Below are 22,912 nucleotides of genomic sequence, written 5' to 3' on the forward strand. Positions count from 1 at the left end.
CTGAGTCAGATTTCTTTCATTATATATTTCAGAAACAAGTGTCAGTGAATTCAGGATGCAAAAAAAGAAGAAAGAAGGGATAAAAATAGAAAAGAGCAGTAAAAAAAAAAAAGGAGGGTGGAAGGAAGAGGGAGAGAGAAAGAAGTTCCTCTCACAATAGGTAGGACAGCTAGTCACCTATCAATGTAAAAGGCAACAGCAGTTAATTTTGGTCAACCTAAAGAGGAGGGAAAAGGTACACATGTAAAAAATAGAGTAAAAAACAACAACAAAAAACGTTAACAGTCAGTCTGCAGCTTGGAACACTCCAAATTTGCTGCAGGTAGCCTGAGCAAAGACAATCAATTATAAGAAGTATTAACAACAACAACAAAAGCCTCTAGGTAGTCTTTCCCAGGTAGGGGTGAGGCTCTGATTGGTCAGGTATTTTGTCAGAGAAATAGAGCTCTAGCTCCAAAAAGAGAGAGAGAGAGAGAAGGAAAAGAAAGAGAAAAAGGTTTTCAATGACACCCCTGCTGTGCCAGGAATCTTGTAAAGAAAATAGTTGGGCAGGAAGCCTCCTAGGAGCAGCTGGCCAGCCCTTCTGGGGTGGGCGTCAATGGTGAGTTCAGAAATAGTGAAGCCAACGACTTCCCTTTCTTTTTCCATTTGACCTCTGTTTGCCAGTCAAAGAGTGGGTTATAGGACTCTTTTTTGTGTCACCTTGATCACCCCCTATTCACCCTTTCATGGACACGCCAGTTATCCTACCCTCTCTAGAGAATCCCAGGGTGTAAGCCCTCTTTTTTGGAGTTCACACCATGTGTTGTTTCCTCAACCCAATTTTTTTCTAAAGATTTTTTTTTAATGTTTATTTTATTTATTTATTCCCTTTTGCTGCCCTTGTTGTTTTATTGTTGTAGTTATTATTGTTGTTGTCATTGTTGGATAGGACAGAGAGAAATGGAGAGAGGAGGGGAAGACAGAGAGGGGGAGAGAAAGATAGACACCTGCAGACCTGCTTCACCGCCTGTGAAGCGACTCCCAGGGGAGCCGGGGTTCGAACCGGGATCCTTATGCCGGTCCTTGTGCTTTGCGCCACCTGCGCTTAACCCGCTGCGCTACAGCCCGACTCCCTTTTCTAAAGATTTTATCTATTTATGAGAAAGATAGGAGGAGAGAGAAAGAACCAGACATCACTCTGGCACATGTGCTTCCGGGGATCGAATTTGGGACCTCATGCTTGAGAGTCTAAAGCTTTATCACTGAACCACCTCCCAGACCACAACCCAATTCTTTTTAACATCATTTGTTGAAAACATAAATCCCATTCTCTAGTGAAATCAAACCAAATAAACAATTGTAGTACACATTAGAAACAAGTAGGATTTATGTATAATCTGAGAGCCTTTAAGAAAGAGTTCAACTGATCACAGTTATAAGGATGAACGTTCTCAGGATTGTGACTGTCCCATATCCCCTTATGCAAAAACTTATAGAATCTAACTATGTGTGTTATTCTTTTTTTCCCTCTCCTACCTAACCCCATCCTTATGTTGGGGAATCTTTAACAATTGTAGCAACAATTCCTACCAGAGTTTAGACTTTGAAAGTGTTACATTCCAAATCTGCTTATGAAAAAAAATTCATTAGAACCCTTCAGCCTAAGTTGGAAGATTATTCATTATCCTTTTGCTTCTACCTCCTAAGAATTACTATTATATAGGGCAATATATAACAATAATGTGTTTTCAGCATACCATAAATAAAATATTTAAGTTGACTAATTATTTTAAAGACTTTTAAATGGATCAAAGACATAATTATAATAGTCAATTTTAGTTCCATGGGGAAAACTCATTTTGCATTCTGAATACGTCTTTGGAACACATTTCTCATTATTTGAAGTCAGCCTTGTAATATTGAATACTTCAAGTCATGTGCTTAGAATGGTTATAACTTCATCAGTATTGAGGCTTCATGACACAACCTGTAGAGGATATATTAGTCTCTTCTTTGAAATTAGTTTTTCAAGGGATTTTTTTTTTTTGCTATTATCATTGTAAAAGTAGGCTGACAGATAAACTGTGGTTCCATGTCAGTCAATTTGGGTAACATGTCCAAGTCATGACACTTTTCAGTATGAAGTCATTTGGAGTGGCCCATAATTACAGCAGATCATGATAGATCTAAGTTGTAATAAGTGAGGAAAAAATAATAAAGAAGAGGACTAACCTTGCTTTATTGCACTCCAAATGAGAAATCATTTCAAATACTTATTAATATAATCCTACAACTTATTTTCAGTTTCACACAAAAAAATTACTCACCTCATTAAAATTATACTTTTTCAGTTAACTTGGAGATAATTGCTTACCAAAACAACATGAAATAAAGTTGAGTATTCATTCTTTAAGTATAAACTTGTAGTTTACTGTACGAATGTATTTGAGGAATACATAGCATGAATAATATGTTTTCTGCTTTTAAAATTTAATACACGCAAATTCTTAAATTTTCAGAGGAAATAAGAATGTGTTGTTTTTATCATTACATCATTTAAACTTAGTCCTAAATTTGGGAATAGTACTTTAAAGGCTTAAACATTTAAATTCTAAATGTATTTTTCTCTGTTGAGTTAAGGAAATATTTTGCACAATGATTTGTTCTGTTTTTTTTTCATTTTCTCATTTGAGTATCATTAATGGCTCACAGTATGATATATGGGGAATTATTTTATTCATTAGTTAATTTACCAGAGCACTGTTCACATTTGACTTGTTGTGCTGGGGATTGGATATGGATGTAGGGTGGAGTCTGGGGCACTAAAGTCATTGTGCTAACCTTTAATTTAAACTATGTATACATATCATCATAGATATATTTTTCTTTTCTTCTTTTTTTGCTTTCAGGGTTGTTGCTGTGGCTCAGTGCCAGCACTACAAATTCATTGTTCCTGGTGGCCTTTTTATTTCCCATTTTATTGAATGGGACAGAGAGAAATTGAGAGAGGAGGGGGAGATAGAGGAGAGAAAAAGATAGACTCCTGCAGACATGCTTGATGGCTTTTGAAGCATCTCTCCTGCAGGTGGAGAGCTGGGGGCTCAAACCCAGATCTTTTCAAGGGTCCTTGCACTTTGTACTATGTGCACTTAACTGGGTGTGCCACCATCTGGGCCCCGATATATTTTTTTTCCTTTTAAGCCAATACCGGCATAATCTGTGATGTCAAAAAATGGGTTGAATTTAGGTAAGTTTTCTTTTCAGCCATATACCATTACTTTTATTATACTAAATCTGTTGTGACATTATGTTTTGTGTAAAAATATCTAATGTTTAAGAATTGATTAACCGCAGGTTGAAAGGTAGCAGAATAACTAAAGCACTGGACTCAGAAACATGAGGTCCCCACATCACTTGTGCCAGAATTATGGTCTGTTATCTCTCCCCTCCCCTCCCCATAAAAATAGTGACCTAACTCAAAGAAATTAGTAGGAAACACCCTATTCCTAGACTAAATTAACTACTTTGAAACATTATGTCACATTTATATTTGCCAGAGAATATTGTTTAACTAGGTCCCCATCTTTTCTATTATATTATTAGGCATACCACCTCATACAATGCCAAGCCTGCATATAGTGAGTATTCATTTCCCCATCTCTGTGGGAGCCTATATCATAACTATAGGAACAACTCTATCATTTACTTTGAAATAAATGCTAACAATGAAAAATGGAACTCAATAACAGTATTCCATCTGTGCAGTAGTAGTGGAAAGGAAATGATAAAAAGCCATTTTATTAGAGCTGGAGAATATTTTTAACCACTTACATTTGTCTCTGTCATTTTCTCTAAAATATCAATTACTTTCTCTAGTTTTAAATTTACTAATGATATGCAACTCTTTAATATATTTTTGTTGTATCTTTCTTATTGCAATGTCTTATACAAGGTATGATACTACATGTTGAAGAAAAGACATGAATATATTAAAATATTGATGATAATCTCTAATAATATAAGAAATAATTGAAGGGATTCAAGTTTTTAATGTACATAAATGCTACCTGCTACAGAAAAGTAATTAACAAATACAATTGCAATTAGTTGTTATGGACATTATATATGCACACTACTATTTCAAATAGTCAAATAGGAATTACTGAAGGAACAACAATTTTACTAACCCATGATTTATAGAAATAACTATTATATATCAAAACACATCTGATGATTTTATGAAGCACTTTTGCCACCTGAAAATAACATGGGCCTCTAGATCATTGGAAACCAAGGATACAGTTGTGCTTCTGAAAGAGAGATGGAGTCTAATATGTCAGACTGGATTAGATATGTCTATCACCTTTTTGTGGTTGTGACTCTAACAGAATCAATCACCTTTTCTGTGATTTAGTTCTCTGTCTTTGAGATGAGCCAAGCAGAAACCATTTTTGAAAAAGAAATATAGCAATATAACCTCATAATAGTTTTATGCTGTTTGTTTATTCCTTGACTTCTCTACCATCTGATAAGTTAACATAAAATAAACTTGCAATTACTCATGGACTTATCTTAAGACATATGAATAATTCTTCTTTCAGTTCTTTTCTGGGCTGTTTTACTACTTCTGAAAAGTCAACGTAAGAATCACTTCAGCTTCCCAAACATATCAGAAAAAAAATCATCCTAATCAAAGGGATTTAGCTTTATTTCTCATGAACTATAATGTGATCTGTAATTGTAAATAATTGATAAAACAATTTCATTTTAAAAATCTCAACCTTCTGGGGAGCTAGGTGGTGGCACACTTGGTTAAACACACATGTTATAATGCACAAGGACCCATGTTAAAGCCCTTGGCCCCTACCTGCAGGGGGGAAGCTTTGCAAGTGATGAAGTAGGACTACAGGTGTCTCTCTGTATTTCTCCTCTATCTCCCCCTTCCTCTCTTGACTTCTGGCTTTCTCTAACCAATATATAAATAAAGATAATAAAAACAATTTTAAAAATCTCAACTTTACAATGTACTTAGTAAATACATTATAAGGAATCATGTAATTTAGGCCTAGTGAAGACCTTATTTAGATCTATATATACTGTATGGGGCAAATGTATGTGTTTCCTCTATAACTCACATGTTGAAATGTTCCAATGTGATATCATTAGCAAATGGCAGCTTAGGGGAGTAAGTATATCATAAAAGTAGAGCTCTCATGAACAGGCTATGTGCCTTAGAAATTCTAGGAAGATGACTTGTTTCTTAGCCATGTGAGGGTACAAGGGTAACACGACCATCTGAAAACCAGAAAGAATACTTTCACTAGATACCAGTTCTGCCACCTCCTTGGTCTTGGGGTTCTCAGTCTCACGGCTGTTGGAAATACATGCTTGTTATTTAAGTCACCTAATCTAATCATATTCTGTTCTAACAAGGAAATCTAAATAAGACACCCAGCTTTGGCAGGTAAGAAAAATGAGACCTAGAAATGATTAAATGCTTTATGCAAGATCATTTAGTGAATAAACATTGTAGGGATAACTAAAACTCAGTTTCCTACATCTCAATTTAACATTCTCTCCACTACATCATTTATGGTTTGTTTTCAACAAATATTTCAGGGTCTTGCATATTTAAACAACGCATTGGGACCAGGTGGTAGCACACCTGGTAGAGTGCCATGTTACAGTGTGCAAGGACCCAGGTTTAAGCTCCCGGCCCTCACCTGCAAGGGGAAAACTGCAAGTAGTGAAGCAGTATTGCAGGTATATCTCTGTCTTTCTCCCTCTCGATTTCTGGGTATCTCTATCCAATAAATAAATACAGATAATTTTTTAAAAAGTTGCAACATTACTTTGGAGAAAAAAAGTGAAGCGGAGAAAATATGAAGGAAAATTGGGAAGTTCTCTCTTCTAGTGATTCTTTTTAACATACATTATAAAACAAAAGCCATTATTACATAACCTTTATATAATGTGCAAAACATTCCAAACACATTCTGTAAGGCCAGTATCACTATGATTTTTAAAGCAGGAAAGGTCTTTACCAAAATAAGAAACTATACATCTGTATCATTGATGAACATTGATGCATATATCCTCAACAGAATCTTGACATATCAAATGCAACAAAATATGAAGAGAATTACCCACAATATCAGGTGGGATTAATTCATGGAATTCAGGTTTGGCTCAACATAACCAAATTAGCCTGGGGTTTGAGCCCCCAGCTCCCACCTGCAGGGGGAAAGCTTTACAAGTGGTGAAGCAGTACTGCAGGTGTCTCTCTGTCTATGTCTCTCTCTCTGTGTGTGTGTGTGTCACCCCCTTCCTTCTTGATTTCTGGCTATCTCTATCCAATAAATAAAAATAATTAAAAATTAAAAAAATAAATATTAAAAAAGAAATTGAAGAACATATCTTGTTCATGGATTGGAAAAATATTTTGTAATGTTTGTCCTTCTATAAGCAATGTATAGATTCAATGCAACACCTATCTAAATCCCAGTGCCATTTTTCAAGGAAACTGTACAACATATCAAAAACATTGTGTGGAATAACAAAAAAATCATGAAGAGCCAAATCACTCCTGAGAATAAAGAGAGAAAAAGGTATCACACTGCCTGACTTTAGTTTGCACTACAAAACAACAATATTGGTGTGTTATTGGAGCAAAAATGGACACTCAGACCAATGGAACTAGGTAGAGAGCCCAGGAATAAAGCCACTTACTTATGAATGAATACCTAATCCAAAACCACCCAATGTGGAAAAGAAAGCCTCTTCAATAAATAGTATACAGAAAATTGGACAGTCATATGTAGAAAAATGAAACTAGATCACCACTTAACTCTGTGAAGGTTCCTATTTTTCTTTCTTCCTTTCTCTCTCTCTTTTCTTTCTTTCTTTCTTTCTTTCTTTCTTTCTTTCTTTCTTTCTTTCTTTCTATTTTTCTTTCTTTGTTCCTTTCATTCACTCTTTCTTTCACCAGAGCCCCACATAGCTTTGCCTATTTAGGTGCTTGGTATTGCATCTGGGACTTCACATTTGTAAAATCTTTGTAATACAACTGCACTCCCTGACTCTATTCTATATTTGTATTATTTTTGGCATTTTATATCACCCTACTTGTTTAAATTTATGGTAACTTCAAGTAACTAGAGAATCTTTTCTGGGCTGGGTGGTAGTGTACCTGGTTGAGTGCACGTGTTACAGTATGCAAGGATTCCTGCCGAAGATTGGGAAGGTTTTGTTTGTTTGCTTTCTAAATAAAAGTTGTTATTTTAAGCCATCTTAAGAGATGTATTATGAATATTCAATATTAGGTCAAGAATACAATATGTCTTTTGTCACAGGAGGCAAGGCTGCATTCTAAATGAAAAATAAATTAAAAATGCATGTGAAGTGTAAGCACAGATATGGTAGGAAATTATTTCAGCACAAATTCTATTATATAGCTCTAAATTGTTCAGATTAAAAAAGCAATATAGAATAGTGAAACTCTTATTTATGGCAGAATCAAATTACTGACTAAAAAAACTCTCCAACATCTTTTGATAAGAAACTTTATTGTTATAGGAGGAATTGTTGATAAAGATCTTCGTCACTACCTCAACTTACGATTCCAGAAGGGTTCTGTGGATCACGAACTTCAGCAAATTATTCGTGATAACCTCTACCTCCGCACAGTGCCATGTGAGTAAAACAGATTATATTATTTCTACATTCGCAGATAAGTGTTCAACTATATAGTCATTCTTTTTTTAAAAAGGTCAAATTTATTGCTGACTGTTGAAACAAAAAATTAATTTGAGACATGGAAGTTTTAAGTATAAAATTTATAGGTGCAGTTGTGTGGTTTATGATAAAATCATAGTTCAAATGAACTTTTGATTTTCAAGTGCAAGTTCTTGTTTCTGGAATTAATATTCAGAGATACTAATTCAGGTTCAGGATGTTGGTGTTTCAGAATGAATCATGACTGCTTTAGACTTCATACTGGGAGCCTGGAGAATGCAATTGTAATTTATTAGTTGAAGTAGCTATTTTATAAGTAGAACCTATACAGTAACTCCAGACATCATCTCTGGTTTGCAACAAGGTATTCTCATGAGTGAAAATAAAATATGGTTTATTTCCAAACTTTGGTTTGGAAAGTAAACCAAAGAGTTCTTTAATTCTTAAAAAGTGACATTATATGTTGTTTCCAAGTTTGGGTTATTACGAATTGTGATATGGACTGGAATTATTGTATTGCACCAAAGCAGGGAATTTTACAGAAGGGATGGAGGAGAGGAGGCTGGGGGTCTTTGAGGTCCTGATGTATATGATGAAAAGTGAGACGAATGGGAATAAGACTGTTTTGCAAACATCCATCATGGGTAGATGAGATATTGTACCCATATGTCGACAACAACTATGATCCATTATTTCACTAATAAAGTTTAAAAATAAAAATGAGGGGGGCCGGCGGAGGTGTGTAAAAAAAAAATAAAATAAAATAAAAAATTAATAAAAATGAAAGATATAAGATGTTGGTTTTAAATTTCCTATATGTAACCTTATGGACAATATTTGATTATTAAAAAGTGCTTCCTCAAAACAGAGGAATTGGTAAAATGATAAAATTTACTAATCTTAGTTCCTGTTTTAGTTCATCTGAGAATTTTCTATTAGTTTTTGCCATTGTTGTCATTGGATGCTTATCAAAGCAAAAATGATTTGGCACCACTAGCAAATAATCATAAAAGAATGCTTTCTGATTGCCATCTTGTCTGTCCAAATTTTAACCTCTATCAATACATGCTAGTAAAATGGATAGACTTTTGGACTCTTGCTTTAAAACCAAAAGTTGATAAAAGTGCATTCTTAAACTTGTAAGTTTGACATTAGAGTGATGGGCAGAGGAAGGTGGATTAAAGTAAGTGACTGAACTATTTATAAGGTAATGGGTGGACGCATTTTCAAAGCTATGATGTTGTCAGTGCAGCTGTGTGAATTTATCTTTTGTGACATGAAAGAAAGGAGATCTGATACACTGAATAAAGATTCTGGGCACTTCATTGTGCTTAAAAGCTGAGTCAAATTGATAAGAGGCTGACATTCAGGGTACTTGTAGTCCTTGCTAAGGCGTTGACAAAATTAGAAATCTTAATTAAGTATGAAGATAATTTTGCATTAGTTAATTAACTTCTTAAATAAGTCATCTCTCTTTAGAGTACCAAATAAATATTATGAAGGGAAAATAAATAGAAGGATAAAGTAACTAGACATATAAGTAAACACAGAATTTACTCATGTCTCTGTACTGGCATAAAATCACAAATTCAATTAGGAACAGCTCCATTAAAAGAGATGATTAGAAACTTAATGAGTTTGAATATTATGATGGAACAATTGTTTTTTGAATTTGTCGCTATCATTTTAATAGTCAATTTTAATAATACCACTTACTAGCAGTGCATTTAATATGGCATAAAAATGAAGAAATCATAGGTAGAGCTCATTCTGATTTATATCATGTATAATTGCTATTATATTGATGAACCTGGACAAGCCACCATCTTTACTAAGTGTAGCTTATAATGAAATGTTCAGACATTTTCAGGCTGTCAAAAATGTGTCAGTTATGTGAAAACTGCTGTCATTGCTTAGAAATTTGTATGTGGATACAGCATATATATGAATCTTGAGTATAAGGAGACAGATATGTTAAGTATTCTTTGAAGCTAAAAAGTTCTTACTGGTTTTCATGTAGCCAATATCATTGAAGAAACATATATTTATGAAAATCATATTAATATTTTTACACACACACACAAACACATTAATACACATGACTCTTGTTTAATTTGATAATGGTACCAAAGATAACTCCTGAATATCTCTATGGAAACGAAATTGAGTGCACCATTTGTGAGGATCTGAGTTCAGTTTCCTAGTCTCCAGCTAAAGGAACAAGCTTCATGAGCTGTGGAACTATGCCACATGTGTCTTTCCTTTCTTATCTCTCTCTCACTCTTTCTTTCCAATGACAGCTTTCCTATTCTTTATCTCTCTGGGTTTATGGGGTGCAGAAGGTGGTAGGTCTGGCTTCTGTAATTGCTTCCCGGCTGAGCAGAGGGTTGGCAGGTTGATCCATACTCCCAGACTGTCTCTCTCTTTCCCTAGTTGGGCAAGGTTCTTGGGAAGCGAGGCTTCAGGACACATTGGTGGGGTCATATGCCCAGGGAAGTCTGGTTGGCATCATGGTAGCATCTGGAACCTGGTGATTGAAAAGAGAGTTAACATATAAAGCCAAACAAATTGTTGACGAATCATGAAACTAAAGTATGGAATAGCTTCCCTATTCTTTATCCCTTTGAGAACAGTGGGCAGGTTGGGGATAAAGAGGAGTGGGGAAGGACACAGGCCTTTAGTGGTGTGAATGGTGTTAATATACATTCCTATTAACTTACAGTCTCACAAATAATTATTTAACTAATATGAGAGGGCTGTTTTATCAGAGTGTGTTAAGTGTACAAAGTTATTGCAGTATGCATTATACTTTGGGTAATTAGATTTAAAATGTGTGAAGGAATTCATATAGGAAATTATGAAATTAATTTTCTTTTTTTGTTTTTTTTGTTTTTTTTTTGTTTTTTTTTTAAGAAAAGATTAATTAACAAAACCATAAGGTAGGAGGGGTACAACTCCACACAATTCCCACTACCCAATCTCCATATCCCATCACCTCCCCTGATAGCTTTCCCATTCTCTAGCCCTCTGGGAGCATGGACCCAGGGTCATTGAGGGTTGCAGAAGGTAGAAGGTCTGGCTTCTGTAATTGCTTCCCCGCTGAACATGGGCGTTGACTGGTCAGTCCATACTCCCAGTCTGCCTCTCTCTTTCCCTAGTAGGATATGTCTCTGGGGAAGCTGAGCTCCAGGACACATTGGTGGGGTCTTCAATCCAGGGAAGCCTGGCCAGCATCCTGGTGGCATCTGGAACCTGGTAATTGAAAAGAGAGTTAACATACGAAGCCAAACAAATTGTTGAGCAATCATGGACCCAAAGCTTGGAATAGTGGAGAGGAAGTGTTAGGGGGGTACTCACTGCAAACTCTAGTATACTTCTGTTTTCAGGTATATATTTTGTAGTAGTTTATGGATATGTGTGAACATATAATCTCTCACAGAAACTGGTGTATATCTAGGTTATGGGACTTTGTTAGAAAGTGAAACACCTGAGATGAAATTAGAGTGTACTATAAAAGGAAAGGTCTCACCAGAGTAATGAAGCTGAAGGGTTGTCATTCCACTCGTGAAGTCTCTGGACACAGTCTGAGGTGAAGATGTTGAGGTGGCAATCGTTGCGTTGGTTAGGTTGTGATCGGCGGATGAAATATTATTTGGTATGGATTGGGAGATGCATACGGGAAAGTGGGCCCTATCCAAGGGTTCCAGGACTGGGGGAAGTAGGGGCTCTATAGTGGAGATGTGAGGTTCCTGCTGTCTTAGGGTTCAAAAAGACAATCGATAGGTAATGTTATCATCACATTATTTGGTAATTGGGTTAACTTTGAAAAGTGCTTTTGTTATGGTTTGCTGTTCAGTACCCAGTATCTTGTATGTAGCTGTGCTATTGGATGCTTCTAATCTACTTGGTCTAGGCTTTTGAGAGAGCCCACATATCAAATAACAGCCTATATATTAAAAAAGATTCAATTTGTGTTTTGAAAAACTTTGAGACATACAATTGATTTTCCCCCTCTCATATTAATCAACTACTGATTCATATGACTACATTTTTCTAGGAGTGTACATAAACACCATTCCCCCCACCAAAAGACTGTGACCCATCCCTTCCACCCACTCCCACCCCCCACTGGCCCAGGAAGCTGCATGTCTACCCCTCACCACAGGGCTTTTACTTTGGTGCCCTACTTACAATTTGATCAGGTCCTGCTTTTAGTTTCCCTTTCAGATCTTCTTCCTCAACTTCTGTTGATGAGTGGGATCATCCCATACTCATCTTTATCTTTCTGACTTAGCTCACTTAACATAATTCCTTCTAGCCCTGTCCAAGATGGATCAGAGAAGGTGAGTTCATTGTTCTTGATAGCTGCATAGTATTCCATTGTGTATATATACCACAGCTTTCTCAGCCACTCATCTGTTGTTGGGCACCTGGGTTGTTTCCAGATTTTAGCTATTATGAATTGTGCTGCTATGAACATAGGAGTACATACATCTTCTTGGTTGGGTGTTATGGAGTCCTTGGGGTATAAGCCCAGGAGAGGAATTACTGGGTCATATGGAAGGTCCATGTCTAGCCTTCTGAGAGTTTTCCAGACTGCTCTCCACAGAGGCTGTACCAATTAACATTCCCACTAGCAATGTAAAAGGGTTCCTCTGTACCCACATCCTCTCCAGCATTTGTTGCTGCTGTCCTTTTTGATGTATGCCATTCTTACAGGAGTGAGGTGGTATCTTAATGTTGTCTTAATTTGCATTTCTCTGACAATCAGTGACCTAGAGCAGTTTTTCATATGTTTGTTAGCCTTTTGAATCTCCTCTGTGGTGAATGTTTTGTTCATATCCTCTGCCCATTTTTGGATGGGGTCATTTGCTTTTTTGGTGTTAAGTTAGCTGAGCTCTTTATATATTTTGGTGATTAGTTACTTGTCTGATGTCTGGCATGTGAAGATCTTCTCCCATTCTGTGAGGGGTCTCTCTGTTTGTTTAATAGTTTCTTTGAATGTGCAGAAGCTTTTCAATTTGATGTAGTCCCATTGATTTGCTTCTGCTTTAGTCTTCCTTGCAATTGGGTTTGATTCATTAAAGATGTCCTTGAGGTGTATGTGGGAAAGTGTTTTACCAATGTTTTCCTCTAAGTATTTGATTGTTTCTGGTCTGAAATCTAGGTCTTTAATCCATTTGGAGTTGATTTTTGTTTCTGATGAGATAAAGTGGTTCAATTTCATTCTTCTGCATGTTACAAACCAGTTTTCCCAGCACCATTTATTGAAGAGAGCCTCCTTTTTCCATTTAATCCTTTGGGCTCCCTTATCAAAGATTAGATGCCCATAGGTGTTGGGATTTATTTCTGGGCTTTCAATTCTGTTCACTGGTCTGTGTGCCTATTTTTATTCCAGTATCATGCTGTTTTGATGATGATGGCTTTATAATATAGTTTAAGGTCTGGGAGTGTGATGCCTTCATTTCTGTTTCTTTTCCTCAAGATGGTTTTGGCAATTCTAGGTGTTTTCAGGTTCCAGATAAATGATTGTAGTGTTTGTTCTATTCTCTTAAAGAAGCTTGGTGGAACTTTGATGGGTATTGCATTCAATTTGTAAATGCTCTGGGGAGAATATTCATTTTGATGATATTTATTCTTACAATCCATGAGCATGGGATATCTTTCCGTTTCTTGGTATCAGTTTCTATTTCCTTGAGTAGCGACTCATAGTTTTCAGCCTACAAGTCTTTCACTTCTTTGGTCAACTTTATTCCTAGGTATTTGATTGATTTTGCTGAAACAGTAAATGGGAGTGATTTCTGGATGTCTTCTTCTTCAGATTTAGTATTTGCATAAAGAAATGCCACTGATTTTTGTACATTGATTTTGTAGCCTGATACCTTGTTATATTGCCTAATAACTTCCAGTAATTTTCTACTGGATTCTTTAGGTTTTTCTATGTATACTATCATATCATCTGCAAATAGTGAGAGCTTGACTTCCTCCCTTCCAATCTGTATTCCTTTGATTTCTTTCTCTTGCCTGATTGCTATGGCAAGAACTTCCAACACTATGTTGAAGAGTAATGGTGACAGTGGACAGCCCTGTCTAGTCCCCGATCTGAGGGGGAATGCTTTCAGCTTCTGTCCATTGAGTATGATGTTGGCTGTAGGTTTGCTATATATAGACTCCACTATCTTGAGGAATTTCTCATCTATTCCCATTTTTTTGTAGAGTTTTGAGCATGAATGGGTGTTGGATTTTGTCAAAGGCTTTCTCTGCATCTATTGAGATAATCATGTGGTTTTTGGCTTTGCTTTTATTGATGTAGTGAATGACATTGATTGACTTACGGATGTTGAACCAACCTTGCATTCCTGGGATGAATCCCACTTGGTCATGATGAACAATCTTTTTGATATGTTGCTGTATCCGGTTGGCCAAGATCTTGTTTAATATTTTGGCATCTATGTTCATCAAAGATATTGGTCTGTAGTTTTCCTTTTTTGTTCTGTCCCTATCAACTTTTGGTATCAGGGTGATGTTGGCTTCATAGAAGGTGGAAGGGAGTATTCCTGTTTCTTCAATCTTATGGAAAAGCTTAAGAAATATGGGTACTAACTGTTTCCTGAAAGTTTTGTAGAATTCGTTTGTGAAGCCATCTGGTCCAGGACTTTTGTTGTTTGGAAGATTCTTAATAACTGTTTCAATTTCTTTGTCTGTGATTGGTGCATTTAGATTTTGTAGTTCTTCTTGGTTCAGTTTTGGAAGGCCATATGTTTGCTTCCCCTTCCTCTCTTTCTTCCTTTGGCAGGCCAATTATGCAAATGTTACTTCTCTTGAGATCATCCCATATGTCTCTGTTGTTGTTTTCAGTGTCTCTCAATCTCTTTTTAAGCTCTTTCACCTCTTTCTTAGTTTTCTCTAACTCATCCTCTGTCTGACTAATTCTGTTTTCTGCTTCTGTTAGTTTGCTTTCCCTTGCCTCAGCTTCTTTCTTCATTACAGCTATTTTTTGATTTATCTGTTTCCTTTTTTTTTTTTATGCTCTGTTGTTCCTCAGTTGTTGTGTCTTGAGTACAGGTAACACTGTACTAAATACCTTTATGACAATTGCACTCACCAACCTCAGGAATTACAGTAGCAACTGAAGCAAGTATTGAAGTAGTTTAATCGTTACCAGTTAGCCAAACAATTTCTCCAATCCGTGAGAAAAATAGTAACCAAATCCCAGTGAAGAAAGAGAAAAGAAAGGATAGCAAGAATAGACAGTTATGTAAATCTACTATCCACTGTATATTCTAGGGGTAACAAGAGGAGAAAGGGAACTAGAGCAGAGATACACACATAGAGAGTCCACTCTGAGTCAGATTTCTTCCCCAAAATAATTCACAAATTCAGAAAGGCAAAGAAGAAGGAAGAAGTGTATGACAAGATTTAAAAAGAGAGAGAGAGAGAGAGAGATAAGAGAGAGAAAAGAGAAAAGATAAGAAAAAGAGCTGTAATTAAAGAGCAGTGAAAAGAAATTCCCAAATGTGTATCAGTGAATTCAAAAAAGCACACTGTGGTGTGAGGGCTGGGGGCTGTGACTTTGGAAGCTGTAGGATTAAGGAAGAAGGGATGACAAGAATGAGAAAAAGAAAAAAAAAGAAAGAGAGAGAGAGAAAAAATAGAAAGATAAGAAAAAGAACAGTCATAAAAGGGTAGTGATAGGAAAGGGGTTTTTTGTATTTATCTTTAATTATTTAATTAGCTATGTGGGGTGAGGTGGGGGGGGGGGTTGGCTACTTAGAAAGAAAAAAGGCCAGAGGTTTCAGAAGGGTATAGACTTAGAATTAATGATACTCCCTGATGAAGCAGGAATTTGGTAAAGGAGCTCCCCTCCCCTGCTAGGAGCTGCTCCCCAGGGGCTGGTGATGGGGGTGGGGGGGCCTGGAAGGAGGAATGCTTGAAAATTAAAAGGAAGAAAAAAATTTTTTCCCCCTTTTTTCCCTACTCTAATTCTTAACCCAAATTAAGTTATAGTCACACCCTTGGTGTCACCGCTAGGACCCCTTGTTGACTGGCCTACTAAAGGCAGAAAATCCTACCGTTTCCAGAAGATGTGATCAGAGCTCTAGCCACTAGCAGCTTCTTTCTTCTGGAACCCCCCTGAAATTAATTTTCAAATGTTCAAAGAGTAAAAGGTGTAATTTATTTGGTTTTAACTTTCTAATGAATATGATGATTACATGTAGTTAACTTGAATCAAATAAACCACAGTTAAATTGGCAAAGCTTTTAAAATATGAGGAAAAAAACTCTCCTCCATTTATTGAAAAAATTGTCATTTTTATTCTTATCCTTTATTATAAATGCAAATTAATTTTGAGACACTTATGAACAGAGACATACATTTTATTTATTTATTCTTACTATAATAGATGCCATGAAAAAGAACATCAAGGCTAACTTTAAAAGTTTCAATATGAAATAGAAGTTAAAATTAAACACTTTAAAACCACACTTTTTCATTTGAAGAGAGAGTTTTATTGGAAAATGTCTTAAGTATGTTGGAAGTTAAATACCAGTGTATGCAATCTAAGGCCAAAAATCAATAAAATTAAATATCTAAAACCATTCCATAAAAAGTGAATACATTGAAATGAATAGATTTGAGATATGAAAGAAATAACTTTTATAGGAGAACTGATAGAGGTATAACTCACAATAATATTTCCACTTATCTAAGGACACTAAGTTAGTGCAACTAAGCTGTGTTAATAATAAAAATTGTCAGAAATAAAATTTTTAATGTTTCTAATACACATTTATACTCTTTCATGCTGAATTATTTTTCATAGAGAGGCAAATATAAGAAGACTAAAAGTTGGGTCTGGCGGGTAGTGCACCTGGTTGAGCGCACATGTTACAGGGCACAAGGACCCCCGGGTTTGAGCCCATGGTTCCCACCTGTAAGGGGAAAGCTTTGTGAGTGGTAAAGCAGGGCTGCAGATGTCTCTCTGTCTCGCTCCCTTCCTATCACCCCCTTCCCTCTCAATTTCTGGTTGTCTTTATCCAATAAATAAATAAAGATTAAAAAAAAATCTAAATTTTTTTTAAAAAGAAGACTAAACGTTTTGAGACCTGTCACCTTTAAAGAAGAGCAACTTCCAAAGCACCAAACTGCAAAGATATGCAAGGAGGCAATAAATAGCCCTTTTCCCTAATCACAAATAGTTTTATGAACAGAGATAACTGTAAGAAAATATTGGTGAATACATATCTATTCAAGTCATGAGTACTTTCTAGTATGCTACAGGGTGATGATGATTTTAATTCTTAAGGAATTTTTTTCTTTTTTCTTTATTAGGTGATTATGGTTTACAGTCCACAGTAAATACAATAGTTTGCACATGCATACATTTCCCAGTTTTCCACATAACAGTACAACCCCCACTAGGGTCCTCTGCCATCATGGTCCAGGACCTAAACCCTCCCCCAACCCCCCACCCGGCCCATAGTCTTTTACTTTAGTGCAACACACCAACTTCATTGCAAGTTCTCCTTAGTGTTTTCTCTTTTGATCTTGTTTTTCAACTTCTGCCAGTGAGTGAGCCCATCTTGGATGGAGCTTCATGAAAAGGTTTTTTATTTAAGCCAGTAAACTATGTTCCAGTAAACTATTCAACAAGGTAGTACTTTATTTTGTGGGCATAAGTGACTCTAATTATAGATAATTTTATTTATAAAGATATGTTTCTGTGATAAGTGACCATGCAATCAATAAACAATTTATAAGACCAAAATAAAAACCATATTTTAATAAAATGAAATTTCTCAGTAGTAAAGATGATCAAATATATGATTAATAATTGAGAATATCTCTTTATTTTAGTGCTTTCAATGAAAAAAAATTAGTTTTTAACAGTATGTTTCTGAGATAAGTAATAATAATAAGTCAAGTTTCAAAAGTTATGTGGAATTTGTCTTTTTCCATCTGACTAATTTTACTTTGTATAATGTGTTCAAACCCACCCATATTGTTGCATATGACAAGATTTCTCTCTGTTTTGTTTGAGAAGAACTTTGAGATATACAGATGCAGATACAGATATAGATATATATTTGTATTGCTATATATTGATATGTGTCTCAATCACATTATTTAGGTTCTTCCCATACTTTAGATGTTGTAAGCCAATATGTTGTGTTGTGTGTGGAACTCATAATTTTTTTTCCAAATAATGTTTTTAAGTCCTTCAAATATAACCCAGAAGAGTTATCATATGGTTTTTCAATTCTTTCAACTCCCAAAGACCACATGGAAGCACCTACATCAGAGAAGCTTTGAAATTTGTACAACAGTGCTGTAGTATCTCTCCTTTCTCTGTCTCTTCCCTGCCCCATCTCTTTTAATCAAAGACAGAAAGTAAGGGAGAGAGAGAGAGCCAAAGAGCCACCAAACCACACAAACCCCAGGGATAACTCTTTATTTTTTTTTATTTTCATTGTTTATTTGTTGGCTAGATATAGCCAAAAATTAAGAGGGTAGAGGGTGGGGGAGTATAGAGGAAGAAAGAAAGAGACACCTGCAGCACTACTACACCACTAGCAAGGCTTTCCCCCTTTAGGTGAAGACTGGGGGCTTGAACACAGGTTCTTATCATTGGAACATGTGCACTCAAACAGGTTTGATACCATCTTGACCCCCATTTTTATTAGTTTTTATTTGATGAGACGGAGAAAAATTGAGAGGGGGGAAGGGAGATACAGAGATAAAGAGAGACATCTGCAGCACTGCTTCACTACTCATGAAGAGTCTCTTCTGCAAATGGGGAGTAGGGGCTTGAACCAGGTCCTCCTGCATGGTAATGTATGCCTTCTACCCAGTGCTCCACTACTCAACTTGGCAATACATATTTCGTTTTTACATTGGGCACTTACAACTTTCAGGTGTACAACTTCCTATCTCATCAGTAGTATAATACTATACAATGGTGTTCTTGTAATCATCCAGTAGATACCTCTAGCTCTCCTCCTCCCATGCTCCTCCTCCCTTTCAACCTGTAGCTACTATTTTGTTGTCAGAATCTAAGGATGGTGGCCAGGGGAGTGGTTCACCTGGTTGAGCATATACATTATAGCATGCAAGGACCTGGGTTCAATAGCCCAGTTCTCACCTGCAGGGGGAAAGCTTCAAGAGAAGTTCAGGCCTCTTTCTCTCTCCTTCTCTCTTTCTCTCTCTCTCTCTCTCTCTCTCTCTCTCTCTCTCTCTCTCAATTTCTGTCTCTATCCAAAAGTATTAGTAGTATTTGTTTTAAAAATAACCTAAGAATGGATCCCAAGCTTGGAATAGTGGAGAGGAAGTGTTAGGGAGGTACTCACTGCAAACTCTAGTGTAGTCCTGCTTTCAGGTATATATTTTGCAGTAGTTTATGGATACGTGTGCACATAAGCTCTCTCTCACAGAAACTGGTGTGTATCTAGGTTATGGGACTTTGTTAGAAAGTGAACTACCTGAGATGAAATTAGAGTGTACTATTAAAGGAAAGGTCTCACCCGAGTAATGAAGCTGAAGGGTTGTCATTCCACACGTGAAGTCTCTGGATACATTCTGAGGTGAAGCATGTTGAGGTAGCAATCGTTGCTTTGGTTAGGTTGTTATCAGCAGATGCAATGTTATTTGGTTTGGATTGGGAGATGCATACGGGAAAGTGGGCCCTATCCAAGGGTTCCAGGACTGGGGGAAGTAGGGGCTCTATAGTGAAGATGTGAGGTTCCTGCTGTCTTAGGGTTCAAAAAGACACTCAATAGTTAATATTATCATCACATTATTTGTTAATTGGGTTAACTTTGAAAAGTCCCTTTTTTTATGGTTTGCTGGACAGTACCCAGTATCTTGTATATAGCTGTGCTATTGGAAGCTTCTACTTGGTCTAGGCTTTTGAGAGAGTCCGCATATCAAATACATAGCCTATATATTAAAAAGATTCAGTTTGTCTTTTGAGAAACTTTGAGACATACAATTGATTTCCCCCTCTCATATTAATTAGCTACTGATTTATATGTCTACATTTTGCTAGGAGTGTACATAAACACCATTCCCACCACCAAAGGACTGTGACCCATCCCTCCCGCCCACTCCCACCCCCCACTGGCCCAGGAAGCTACATGCCTACCCCTCACCACTGGGTTTTTACTTTGGTGCCCTACTTACAATTTGATCAGGTCCTGCTTTTAGTTTCCCTTTCAGATCTTCTTAGTCAGCTTCTGTTGATGAGTGGGATCATCCCATACTCATCTTTATCTTTCTGACTTAGTTCACTTAACATAATTCCTTCTAGCTCTGTCCAAGATGGGTCAGAGAAGGTGGGTTCATTGTTCTTGATAGCTGCATAGTATTCCATTGTGTATATATACCACAGCTTTCTCAGCCACTCATCTGTTGTTGGGCACCTGGGTTGCTTCCAGGTTTTAGCTATTATGAATTGTGCTGCTATGAACATAGGAGTACACACCTCTTTTTGGTTGGGTGTTATGGAGTCCTTGGGGTATAACCCCAGGAGAGGAATTATTGGGTCATATGGAAGGTCCATGTCTAGCCTTCTGAGAGTTTTCCAGATGCCACCAGGATGCTGGCTAGGCTTCCCTGGATTGAAGACCCCACCAATGTGTCCTGGAGCTCAGCTTCCCCAGAGTCACACCCTACTAGGGAAAGAGAGAGGCAGACTGGGGGTATGGACCGACCAGTCAACGCCCATGTTCAGCGGGGAAGCAATTACAGAAGCCAGACCTTCTACCTTCTGCATCCCTCAACGACCCTGGGTCCATGCTCCCAGAGGGATAGAGAATGGGAAAGCTATCAGGGGAGGGGGTGGGTTATGGGGATTGGGTGTTGGGAATTGTGTGGAGTTGTACCCCTCTTACCTTATGCTTTTGTTCACTAATCCTTAAATAAAAAATTAAAAAAAAAATAAATAACCTAAGAATGGACATATATCCAGAAGAAGGATTATATACATATATGTGTGTGTTGTTGTTGTTCTTTCTGATTTACCTTTTATCATAATCTCTTCAAAATCCTGTTGCAAATGGCAGAAATTGATTTTTCTTACAGTTGAGTCATGTTCTGTTGTGCATGTATCACATTGTCTTTATCCACTCATCTATTGATGAGCATTATATTTTTTCTTTATCTTGATTATTGTAAATAATGCTGCAATTTACTTAAGAGTGCATATACATCTATATATACATTCTTGCAAATTAGTATTTTTATATTTTTAAATAGATGCTTAGGAATGGAATTGCTTGATGATATAATCATTGTAGTCTAAGTATTTTGAGGAACCGCCATAATGTTTTCCATTAGTGTCACCAATGTTTATCTTCACCAACTGAATTTTAAACCAATATATTGCAGCTGTTGTAGATTATAAAAGGACTTAATCTGTTTTAAATAATTATCTATTAGAAAGTTTTTAATGGTCTTATAATATTAAATTTTGCAACTACTTCAAAATCAAACTGCCAGTATTTTTGACAAAATGTATATCTTAATTTTAAACTCTTTTACAAATATAGATTATTATCTTCACCACATGTATTCAGAGTTTATGCAATTAATAGCTAATAAAAATAATTTCTTATAGCTCAAATATCTGTGAAGTAATTTGCTAGATTTTTGTTCCTTAAAAGTGGTTTTGATTTTAAAAAATAATCTTGATTATATTTGGTGCTGTGTTATATATAACACTTAATAGATAATAAGTATAGTTGTTAGTATTGAGGGCCAAAAAGGCCGGAGTCCATAGGCAAATGAAACTAAATTTCTTGAGAGAGTTAATGAACTTTCCTGGAAAACTTAGCAACCTCCCCACCTCCTACTGCCACCCCTAAAAATGCAAAAGCTTCAGAGCAATAGAAAATATTTGAAAATATTCTACTAATTTACTCATTTGGATGTATGTCTCCCTGGTAAATTTATTTAATTTGAGCTCTTCCTAGGTTTGCCCTCTTCCTTTTTTATCCAATAATAATTAGATCTGGTTCTCTGTCATACATATGAAAGTATAATAGGTCTTTATATTTTTATTGAGTAAAATCATTGTATCTCTTTTCTTGGACAGATAGTAAGATTCATTGGTTTAGTTGACAGGGTACTCCATAGGAGAGAAATGGCTTCAAATATTTCTTAAATTGGAAAGTCAAGGAACATAGAAGTGATTGAATAATTTTGCTTATCTTCCCAACCACATAAAATTTTCTATGGATTTTCTATTGCTGTGTTGTAATATTTCATCTTGGCATCCCTCTTTTGGTTTTTAATTACTATCGTTCATTCTTCCTTTCTTTCCTCCTTACCAGATGCAAACTTTCCACAGGAAATCTTGTTTTATGGGTCAGAACAGAGTCAGGAGATGGTAAATACCTTCATCAACTTCAGTGGTTTCAGTAACTAACACAAAGAGGAATTTGGAATGAATGTCTGAGGTTATTTCTCTACCTCTAGGGGGGAAAAAAGCAGGTATAACTCTCAATAGAGGAAAGCTCAACTATAATTCTGCATCCTGAGGGTTCAAAACTGCAATCTCTTCAAATGTGGGAAGGTCAAAACAACTCATTGTGTTCCACTGCACTTTTTGAAAAGAAAAAGTAAGACTATCAGGTTCAGAAGAAGACTGTTTCTTAGACTGCTGTATGATTGTTGGTTGATAGAGAGTTAACAGCAGCTAACAATGGATACTAGCATTATCTCAGGGCTCTAAGGCTTTGAAGTAGAACAGTAGTTGAGCAGTCAAATTCTGACTCAAACACTCCTAGTAAAATGAACTGTGAAATGGAATAATGACTGCAATTACTAATATTCTAGTGACTAGTGCACTGGTCAGTTATTTACACATTGCCATTTCATATTACTGGACCATAATGGATAATAATAACCCCTATTTAAAATATGTGACAACTAACACTATGGTAAAACTCTCACCCAAGAAATTCCAACTACTGTTTCTGGTCTAGTCTCTTATAACCAACTAAGGAGGTTTGGCAAAGTCTTTCACCTTTAGACAAAGGATGGAGGGAAAGTCTAGCATTAAATGAAGTTTGAGGTCTTTCTCTTTTAAAATTCTATAGTTTCCTAGTTTTACAGAGCTTCCTTAAATATATATTTATATATGCATATAAAATAATTCAAGTCAGTTCATCAGATAGCTTAAATCATTCTGAGAATG

The 22,912-nt window shown here is 36.2% G+C and overlaps 1 protein-coding gene across 9 annotated transcripts in view; it reads left to right on the plus strand.

Annotated features, from left to right (window-relative positions):
- MAGI2 (membrane associated guanylate kinase, WW and PDZ domain containing 2) overlaps positions 1 to 22,912 on the plus strand; it is a 1,693,309-nt gene that overhangs the window by 428,479 nt on the left and 1,241,918 nt on the right. For all 9 annotated transcript variants that reach the window (XM_060196337.1, XM_060196338.1, XM_060196342.1 and 6 more), the window contains exon 2: positions 7,558 to 7,674. In XM_060196337.1, the coding sequence (XP_060052320.1) occupies positions 7,558 to 7,674 (117 nt within the window). The remainder of the gene's footprint in view (positions 1 to 7,557; positions 7,675 to 22,912) is intronic.

This window comes from Erinaceus europaeus, chromosome 8 (assembly GCF_950295315.1).
Source record: "Erinaceus europaeus chromosome 8, mEriEur2.1, whole genome shotgun sequence".
Classification (NCBI taxonomy): domain Eukaryota; kingdom Metazoa; phylum Chordata; class Mammalia; order Eulipotyphla; family Erinaceidae; genus Erinaceus; species Erinaceus europaeus.